Source organism: Eptatretus burgeri, chromosome 9, assembly GCF_056783735.1.
Source record: "Eptatretus burgeri isolate ZD-2024b chromosome 9, Ebu_testis_v1, whole genome shotgun sequence".
Lineage (NCBI taxonomy): Eukaryota > Metazoa > Chordata > Myxini > Myxiniformes > Myxinidae > Eptatretus > Eptatretus burgeri.
In genome coordinates this window covers 53,506,802-53,517,989 of record NC_140969.1, presented here as the reverse complement: position 1 = coordinate 53,517,989, position 11,188 = coordinate 53,506,802, and the positions used below count along the sequence as shown (strand labels likewise).

At 46.1% G+C, this 11,188-nt stretch overlaps 1 protein-coding gene across 9 annotated transcripts in view; it reads right to left on the bottom strand.

Moving 5' to 3' along the window:
• Positions 1 to 11,188, bottom strand: part of OXR1 (oxidation resistance 1) — a 325,783-nt gene that overhangs the window by 204,039 nt on the left and 110,556 nt on the right. For all 9 annotated transcript variants that reach the window (XM_085895180.1, XM_085895181.1, XM_085895178.1 and 6 more), the window contains one exon: positions 8,505 to 8,773. In XM_085895180.1, the coding sequence (XP_085751306.1) occupies positions 8,505 to 8,773 (269 nt within the window). The remainder of the gene's footprint in view (positions 1 to 8,504; positions 8,774 to 11,188) is intronic.

Here is an 11,188-nt window from a genome sequence, read left to right as displayed (position 1 = left end):
GAAGATGCCCAGTCGGTTGCTGGCTTTGGAAGCTAACTCTGACATGTGATTTGCCCAAAAGAGATCAAGGCCGATGACGAGGCCCAAAACTTTGAGGGACTAAGCTTCTTCAAAAGGTTTGTTGAGGAAGTAGATGGGAGAGTTTGCAAGATGGTGCTTTCAGAGAGACAGGGTGAGGGTGAAAAATCCAGAAAAGCTCATACGAGACATCTGAGCTCTCCTGTTTGTATCATTAGCATCCATGTAGCCCACGAGCTATCTAGATTCAGTTTTGACCAAAGAAAATAGGACTCGGTTGCAAAAATGATTAACTCTGGGTTTCAAGAGCAGGGTGATGTAGCACAAAGTAGCTTCACGCCGCAACACTGAGCATGCCATACCACCTGCACGTGTTAAGGATCCCACAGCATCTTTCTGACACAAAGAGGCCTTTGAGTTGGTCCCATGACCAAACCCACGTTTCTTCCAGTATTGTATTTCTAGACCCTCAGCTCCAAAATCCGTTTCACATTGTTAAGGGAGTGAAGGTGAAAGAGGGGGGGGGGGAATCCAGCTATACAGTGTTCGAACATCTCACAAACACCAAAATCATGACTATTACAGCCGTGAAGAAAAAGGTCAAAACACAGTTCGTCTTCAAAATATAAGGAGAGTGCAGGTGAAGCACCAAATGGAGAAAAGCTGGCACAACCCCTCATGATCACCCAGCAGAGTAACTGGTGCTTAGATGCTACTTTAGTTTGCCAAGCACCCAATTCGCTTGCTATCTCATCAGGCTCTCACAGCACAAAAGCTGTATTTTTAAAACCAATGAAATTGCTTTCTTGTTAAAAGAAAAAATAGAAAAAGTGGAGCAAAGCATATCCCCAGAGGAAAAAGTCAAAGTTTCGTGTGGAATTGCCACAATTGAGAAAGCGCCAGGTCTTCCCATCACAAACACTTCACAGTCACCACACTCCCAGGTGTATCCCCTGCAAAGGACAATACGCATTTTGTTACAAAAAATAATTTTTAAAGCCATCTGTAATCCGATGATAATGTTACCCTCGGAGCAGGCCACATACGTTTTGTGTGTGTGATCATGATCCCTTACAATTAACACGGGTTGACATTTTCCCACAAACAAGGCACATCTAAATCTCTGAGGTGCTGTTCACGTGACTTCTTTATCCAGCATCTCGCAGGAATTCTGTTCGAGACAGGGCAGCAAGACTGCGACATTTAATAATCCCACACCACCCATAATCTGGTGCACAACTGTGTGCAAATTGCAAACTATAACGGAAAGATTTTGAGACATGCACAACAACACAGTTTCGCAGGAGATGCTCACAGTGTGCTGCAAGCTCTGGGTATGGAACAACGCAACGTCGTTTTAAATCATACCCTCTGTGATATTTCTTCCCATTATCCACATCACCAAAAGTCTGGACTCTAGTCTTATGCATACTGAATTATGAGAGAGTCTGAACAATGGAGCATGTGTTTCAACCCTGGCAAATGTCCGTCTCATCAAGTCTTCAAAGTAATCATCTATCTGTTTCCAAGGTCATCCGCTGGTGGAGGTTCAGTCTCTTTAACTTCTTGGCCTCGGCATCAGGCACAACCTCTCCTGGGCTCTCCACATATCAAAGCTGGCCTCCAAAGCCAGCCACAGACTGGGAATCTACTGTTGTTATCATTCCTTGAAAAATCAGAACGACTCCCAGTCCACGAAAGCCTTTGTCCTTGACAAAATGGAGTACTTCTCTCCCGTATGAGCTGGTGCCCCAGCATCACATCTGTCTCTCCTGGATTCTGTGGAATCTTAATCTCCCAACATTATTGGAATCTCCCACAATATCGCCAAAGCACTCGGCCTGTCTGTTCTCACATCACAAACAGGTCAGCGGCCTCTCTGTTTCATCCTGCCTCTACTCCTGTCGAACTACCTCCAAACTTATCCCTAGTCCATGTAGTGGACAGTCGTGGACTTATCCCTTATCCCTTTCATCCTGCCTCTACTCTGGTAGTGAGAGTGCTGTGAGATGTGGTGGTACCATCTCTGACTTATTTCCAGTCATTACTGGAGTTAGTCAGGGGTGTGTACTGGCCCCCACACTTTCCAGCAATTGTATGGGCTGGATTCTAGGGAGGATGTTGGAGAGATCAAGCGGGGTGCATCGTTTGGGAATGTCAAGATCTCTGACCTTGATTTCGCAGATAATGCAGTCATCTTTGCGTAGACTTTAGATATCCTTTTGGGGACCCTTGAGGTGCTGAATGAGGAGTCGGAGCCGCTGGGATTATGGGTTTCCTGGGTCAAAACTAAGATCTTCCTGGGGCTTTCAATGACATCTTGGATGCTGCTGTCCTGTCTGTGCCTGTTTGTGGTGAAGATGTTGAGGTCGTGGAGAGATTCACTTACCTCGGCAGTGATATTCAGGTCTCTGCTGGCTGTGAGTCAGAAGTCAACAGACGTCTGGGTCGACCCTGGGGAGTCATGGATTCACTGGATAATGGGGTGTGGCGCTGCCACTACCTGTGCGGGAGGACGAAAGTCCGAGTCTTCAGGTCCTTGGTGCTTCCAGTCTTGCTCTATGGATGTGAGACTTGGACTCTGACCAAGGATCTGAGACAGAGACTTAATTCCTTTGGTACCAGGTCTATTCGGAGAATCCTTGGCTATCGCTGGTCGGACTTTGTGTCCAACGAGCAGTTGCTGAGAGAGACTCAAATGAGGTTTGTTACTTGCATAGTCCATGAGCGTCAGCTGTGGCTGCATGGACATGTGGCTCGTTTTCTTGACGCTGATCCTGCTCACCAGATTCTCTCAGCGAGGGAATCTCATGAGTGGAGGAGGCCAGTGGGCCAACCACGTGCCTCGTGGTTGCAGCAGGTTGATCGGCAACTCAAGGAGATTGGGATGGGCCAGGCATCTGCCTGGGGGATGGCCAGACGGAGGCCCCTGGAGTACCGGCGGAAAGTGGACGCAGCGACGCGCTGCTCTGGCGCATGCTCCTATACACGACCTGACCTGACCTCTAGGGCTTCATTCAAATGGTGCACCACCGTTTCACGTAAAATCCTATCGTCGCTTCCTTCAATATTCTCTGCCCCCCATTAACCCAAGCCAATTCAATCCTTTTACTTGCAGGTTACTTTTTCCTTTTCTGCACATTTGTTGTTCATTTCCGTGCATGTTGTATCCATCTGTTGTGAAGCTGTTACCGTTTCCCCCTTTGAACCCTCTCTCACATTAGCCTCGATTTTGTATCCAAAAACGACGAAACAAATGTGCACAAGTTATTTCATTCAGATTGTGGTGAAACGTCCATGCTGTACTTACCACCCAGCCAGCTATGACATTTGGCGGAAGATGATTCGGGCAGGAATTTACAAGTCATTCATCGCACCGACCGGCATTAACTCGACTACTACTCTTCACAAAAGACACCGTAGGATATCTTAATCCACAAACTAATGCTAGTATATAGGACACCCAGCTTAACATCCATCAGAGGGATGGCACGCTTTGTGATGAAACTCCCTGCCTGTGAAGCAGCCATTCGACCAAGTCAGTCAGGACATAAAGCAACTTAAAAGGGAAGTGTGCTACCTTTCTGCCAACCTGTGCAACAACATCAGTAATAATAATAATAATAATAATAATAATAATAATAATAATAATAATAATAAAAACAACAACCACAATGAGGAAGACTCACTGAAGAGTGGTGTGCTTTATAACCAATAAATATAATGACTCGATATTTTTTGATTATCATGATCATAATCCTACTTTGTTCTGTTCTCCACAACAGGTACATTTGGTGTGCGGTACTTTGAACTTAAGGTCTCAGGCTTGACAGCTTGCGGTCGGAGTTTCGGCAAGCAGTCCACCCACCATGGAGTAAAAGTGAAAGGTGTGTTGCACTTACAGGATAATTCAAGGGTTGCCTATTCAACTTTCAGTCGAGTCTGACTGATTTCCAACGTAATGGAGTCCAACTAAAAATCATCGTGCTGGTGATTAACAAGCACAGTGTGACATCACATATGACTGTCCTTCGAAAGGGACATTGTCCTTCAGAAGGGTCAGTGTAGCTTGGAGCCTTTCATAAAAGTAGGCTGTGTACTAGACATTGGCAGAATTCCAAAATTCCTAACATTAGGACTGCAAACATAAAGGCAAACCTCCTAACAAATCTGCAAAAAAATATATATATATATATTTTCAGCATCTGGCACTGATAACCTTGTCAACCGAGTCAGACTTATCCCCACAGATAGGATTGAACTGAGAAAGGCAACATCCTCAGGAAACTGGTGCAGAAGACATAAGTCAATACCAGGGATTGTGTTATGAACCATGAAGGTGGGCGGGGGGTGGACAAAACGGCATGAAAAAAAAATAAAACCAGGAAGAGCGAGCATCAAGATGAGATTAAACAACCGCCTGAACCTTTTTCCTGCAGAGAACAAAAGGCAATAAAATGTAAAAACGGAGCTGAAGGCCAAATTGTCTGCACACCCAAATTGTTTGGGTGTTTGCTATTCCACAGAGAGGATTGCTTGACAGGCACAAGTTTGAATCCTGCACTCAACATCAAATGTCAATATTTTGCTCACGAGAGTGGAAGCAAGCAAACACCCCATCCCACCAGCCCCCCCCCCCGACCAATTTTATTGTTATTATGGTATTTATGGTTACACTGTACTTACAAGCTCCTCAATAAATCCTGGTTAATATATTTTGAAATAAAAAGGGGTTGTACAAAGCACGTGATGAAAAGGATGTTTTAAGGCCACCAGCATTGGATAAGGAGTTGACACCACTTCACCAACTCCACTCCCCCCCCCCCCACCCCACTGCATGCATGTCTTTCAGGCTTTGCCTTCTCCCTCCAATCTCCAGCATGGGCTCCACCTATTAGGCATGAGCTTATCCGAGCCCTATATCCCCATAGAATGTTTCATCGATGTAACCATTTAGCCAGAAGAGCCTTTTTACAATTGAAATTGTTCCTGGCTACACCAAGAACTGTCTTGTGTACCACAGGCAGGTTAATGTGTGACAGGCATTTGCTGTTGCTCAGGATGCATGCAGCGATAGCTGGTGTGACATTTGCTTCCTGGTACCCACCACAGCAACCATAGGCGAAGCATTGCGCATGCATGCATGGCATTTAATGCCCTGTTGCATCTATCGGGTCAAAAGGGCTTTGTTTTGGACTATATACACATACACATACACATACACATACACATACACATACACATACACATACACATACACATACACATACACATACACATACACATACACATACACATACACATAACAGTATATGCAAATAGTACCTCTTGGCTGTAATGGTGAGTAACAGCCGTGGATTATGTCTTACATGGTAAAACCGCATAATCCACAAAGAACAAAAGCTTGTCTGCCACTCAGACAATTCTTCCCGCAAATGGAAACCAAAAATAAAAAATAAAATCAGAAGGCAAGTGCAATTGGGTGGAAATATAAATCAAAATGTGTGGAGCAAGACAAAAGTGGAGTTTGCGCATGTGTGGGACTGATGTCCATGGAAGATTGGTTGGGAGTGCTTTCGTCATGCTCTACACATTTTGATTTATATGCATCAGCAGAGTACCCGCCTAACAGGCAATCTTGTTCAAAGCATGCAACACATGTCTGGTGTTGGCTTAATGGTTAGGGTGGCAGGCTTGGGATCCCAGGGTCCTGAGTTGAAATCCCACTTGGTCATTGAATTAATACCAGGTGGGGTTGACTCAGCCTGTCATCCTTCGGAGGTCGGCAAAATGGGTACCAGCCTGCTGGGATGATTGAGCCATTCAAGTATCCTGCGTCGGAGTGGCGACCCATCCAGGATTGTGTCCAAAAGCCCAGGAGACTGCTTCGGCAGCACCGACTCTCTGTACAGAGTATGGTCCCGAGGGATGGAGGGATGCAATACATTCTTTTGACACATACCTTTATTTTGGGCAGTTTATAGGTAACTGACAGCTCTGTGTAGGCAAAAAAACAAACCCGGGTTACGTGCATGAAGCAAAAACATACCTACTGCTTGCAATTCAAAACACCTCACTGCACTGGAAAACGTGGGGACAGGAATACTGTACAGTACTGTACATGGTGGAGACTTGTAATAACCTCCCCACCTTTCGGCAGGGCGACAGAATACACATTTACATTAGAGAATTTGCATCCCCTCCCTTCTCGCTCCCCCTCTCCCCCCCCCACCCAAGAACACTAGCAAAGATAAAATACACCCCTATACATTATTTGGGGGTCATGCTGATCCTATATAGTCTGGATACAATTAGCCCAGAACTTGAGGAGTAGCACGACAAACAAACCAACCAACCAAACAAACCCTACAGAACAATAGGACATGCCTTCGAGAGCAGACTTCATGCGAGCATCTTTCCCCATTTGTGCACATCCGACGGGGGTGAATGCAGTAAGGGAGCTGTGGGGAATCTGCACGTCATGATGTTCAGACAATGGCATGAGCCCACGCCCCACCCCTTGCGCACACAGCAGCGATGGAGCACCCCCACTCACTCGGTGGTCCCGTTCTGTGAGCTTGTGTGGCCTAGAACTTCGTGGCAGAGCTGTTGTTGCTCATAGACGTTTCCACTTCACAATAACAGCACTTACAGTTGACCGAGGCAGCTCTATCAGGGCAGAAATTTGATGAACTGACTTGTTGGAAAGGTGGCATCCTATGACGATGCAACGATAAAAGTCACTGAGCTCTTCAGTACGGTCCATTCTACTGCCAATGTTTGTCTATGGAGATTGCATAGCTGTGTGCTTGATTTTATACACCTGTCAACAATGGGTGTGACTGAAATTGCCAAATCCACTAATTAGAAGGGATGTCCGCATACTTTTGGCCATGTATTGCGCATGTGCCGTCCAACTCGCCTGGTATATCGGGAGTTCCAAATGTCAATATCAACCAAATGTAGGAGTAGACATTTTGCTTGTGGAGCGGGTGACTGGAGTACCAACAGCAACAGAGTACCACCCCCCCCCCAACTTAAAATAGTCGAGAACTAAATCAGGCTGTATCAAAAAAAAAATTAAAAAAAATTAAACCCATTACCAATCCCCGTGTTGCGGGGGCTGTCATTTTTTCTCTCGGGAAGCGAGTTCGAAATGAATTGCATAACAACTGCAGTTTTACTTATTCAATGAATGAACAGTACACATTCATGTACCTCTAGCTATACTGTTATAATGAGTGGGTTGCAAGCGGACAAGAACTATATGTTGAAAGTTACAAGTACATCTTGACGTAGCTGCATAATTAATTATTTTTTGTGCGTTTTCTGTTCACAAACACTTACATTTTAAACATATTTTATTGAAATGAAAAACATTATGTTGATTGCCACCGACTGTTGTAAAATCTATCAATACCGTCCAGATAAGGCCATTGATGGTCTATTTAACAATTGCAAGGGAATGTGACACCTAGATCACAAGACTCCTGGTCAACCAACTCCTATGAACGCCACGGCCCATTGAGTCAATCTCTGTAAGTAAAGCTATGAAGGAAAAGATTGTGGACAGTTGTCAAAAAACTGAAAAAAAAAACAACAATAAAAAAAAGATTCGGGCAATCAGATTTGAAGTGGTACCTGTCCAAAGGGCAACTCCAATGCCAAAAAAATTGCAAGCCCAGCTAAAGATCGCATGGTGTAATTTGAGAAGAGTAGGCAAGTTATTGCCGGCACCCTCAACAAATGACTAAATCCTGCCACTTTCAATGGGTTTTCAGACATGGCTAGCCGATTTGTAAAAGACTTGTTAACAAAACCTCCCCCATAGACCTACCGCACAAGGTGGTGGGAATAATTGGGACCATTAAAGTAGTCGTAGATAAATAATATATGATGCTGCCTGTCTTGCTCTGTGTCTCCAACGTTGGCAAATAGAACAGTTGAGACGAGCCCAAGCTATCATGCTTTTTATTTAGGCCAAATATAAGGAATACAATAAGATATCAGGAAACACGTTGGTAAAGGAGCTTGATGGATGGAAAATATAAAATGATTTTTGCACGATTGGCACCAGTCATGACCAGGTTTAGTTTGCACTCAAGGTAAGGGATGTCGTTCAAAATTATGGAAACAAAATCAGATTGCAGTCATTATGTGTGCAGACACCACAAAGCCTTTCACTATAAGGAACAATCATTAAAACCAATTTATTTGTAATGAACAGTAATTGTGGTGGTGCCATTGCAGCAAAGGTAATTGACCCCACTTATGGCTAGTTTGTGAAGCACAATTATGGCCAAAAAGTAACTGTACATCAAGCCATCAAAGGTGAAATAATTATTTTTTTATTTTTTTATTTAATTTACATTTTTGGGGTTGGGGGAGGTGTTGCTTTGGGCCTACTGCAGGTTAAAATAAATGGTACATTTCATCACATTGTGATACATATATGGTAGTGACAGCATACGTTTCATAGCACTCACCGAGCGTGTAAGAGCGCTGTAGATCTGCGCGGCGTGCACCATGCTTGCTGCTCACTGCCGCCACGTTGGCCCCCTCGTCGTTTGGCTGCCTGGAAGAAAGCAGTTCCATGCCAGCCACATTCTGATCAGGCTTTTCCTGGAGCAGCAGGGAATCTCGAAGGACTGTGGTTGGCTTGGCAGATATCGCATTGATATCCCCCTCAGAAACCTTCCGCAGGATCGAAATGCCAAATCCCTGAGTCTCCACTGACTGAGATTTCTTCTTCAGTCTGCGTAAGAAAATTAACATTTAGTCATGGCTACAACTGGGAAACCTGGTTAATTTCAAAGTAGATCCAAACAGGGTGGATGTGTGGCAAGACCCCCTGTTGGTCAAGGCCATTTCAGAAAGTGCTTCAATGGCACACAAGTTCATGGCTCTGAACAGTTTGGATACAACTTTATATGGGACCTCATGGAGAGGAGGGAGAGTTGGGGGGGGGATGAGGTGGTCCACTGAATGCTCATGACGGGCAGGGAGCCATAAACACGTCCACGGATTGATTCCTTTACCAAAAGGGGATAGGACCCCTTTTGGTGAAGGCAAATGCACTTGCATACTTTAAAGCCTTCAGAATAAATGACACTGGGTAGCAGTGTAGCAGCTGACACTTCATTTAGCAGTTGATGATTCTGCGTCTTTCATACAATACAACTAAAACGGAGCTCCATGTATACACATGCAAACGTATTGTTACGGTTGTGGAAATTCGCAGAACACCATTCAGGTTCGCCGAAGATCAGTTATGTCGATAAGTGTGTGTCCAGATTAGATTTCCCCACCGATGTATAACGGGATTTATTCGTGAGCCGGGCTGTGCATCTTTGAGTTAGCCGTTATTCTTTTGCTATCTTTATTTTAAAACAAACAACATCTCCTCACCACCTTCGCCACAACCACCAACATTTCCTCACCACCTTCGCCACAACCGCCAACATATCCTCACTACCTTCGCCACAACCGCCAACATCTCCTCACCACCTTCATCACAACCGCCAGCATTCCCTCACCAGCATCTCCATGGCACCGCCATCTTTTCCCCAACAAACAACATCATCAAACGAACAACATCTAATCACCATCATCTCCATGGTGCCGCCATCTTTTCGCCGGCAACGGCGTACACGAACGAGCGGCATCTCCGCCGCCAAACACGACGGCTTCCTCGTTGGAGCGAAAGCCGGTGATTTCTACCACGTCCGCGTCTGATGGCAAGATCGGATCAGAATGACAAAAGGGGCGGAGCCAGTGGGGTGGGGGTTAAGGGTCGGAGGTGAAAGACCAAACACCACCCCTGAACCCGATAAAAGGCTGGGCTGAAACGCGGATAAACCAGTGGAGGTCGGAGTTGAGTTGAGTTCGGAGAGTTGAGTCGGCAGTTCGGAGAGTTGAGTCGGCAGTCTGGAGTCTGGAGTCTGCAGTTCGGAGTTTGGAGCCGGGAGTCTAGTCAAGCCTGCAGAGCCGTGCAGAGTTGTGAGTCGGTGGAGGTGGCAGCAAAGTCGCCAGCCGGAGAGAGGTCGCCAGCCGGAGAGAAGTCGCCAGCCAGCGACATAACGGTCTGAAGTGATCGGGCCCCGGGACGGTCCGAACGACGCTGAGGAGGGAGCGGGCTCATAAAAGAGCATCAACTCCAAAAGAGCAAGGCCCATTCGCTCCTCGGAAGCGTCGTCGGCCAGGCCCGATCGACCAGGCCGCACGGCTAGGCCTGGACCAACCAGGCCGCCGTTACCCCAGCTGCCGTGTTGACGACGAGACATCGAGGGTCGTCCAGCGAGTCACCACGAGGGTGGCAGGTAACCTGCACGGTCTCGCGGAGCTCCTTCGGTCTTCACAGCTCCAAAGAAAATTAAAGGCCTACGGGCCCTGTTCTCCCTTTTCTTACCTGGGGTTTTTGCATGGAAGTCTGTGGCGCCTTGTCCGATAAGTAGAATTGTTGTTAAGTGCATGTACATTGTAAATAGACAACGGCTGGAGGTCTCGTGTCTTGTCCCTTACCCCCATTCATTGCATACGTGCCTGCATTACAAATAAATGTCCTCATTGTTTGAATATTCACGTGCTCGTTGCGTCCCTTCCTCCATTGAACTGCCATAATTGCGTTCGGAATAAACAGCTGGTTATTAATAGCCGATAAGATAATCGGGTCCAACGGGGCTTGGCGATAATAAACTGCTCGGCAATCACAAACGGAACAGGCTGCTTAAAAGCGGGTTTCCGGACAGGTCCCGTTGAGGTACAACCTCTTGGTCATCTGACCGCGTGAATAATTAGGTAAATCGACAATTCGGCCATCGACCCTATAGCACGGGCAGAGCATTAACAAGGTTGTGGTGTGGTTAAAAACACACCCGTAGCTGGATTTCGGCGTTGATCCGAAAGCTGCGACTGGATTGCCATGGTCGGTGGGCGCGCGGCCGCAATTAGCTAAAAGCGGTCGCCCGCACGCCGGAGGGGCGGAGGTCCACAACAGTATATATAATTTATTTTCCCTCGTAATGTCAATTGTGCCTCCATTGGCAGTAAGGAGTATGCAAGTGCCCCTCCATGAATCTCAAGGTCCGTCACTCACTCTCTAAAAGTGGAAAACCTCAGATTATCTAGTCCAAAAAGGAGAGTGTCCATCCATCCATCTGTCACCCTTTAT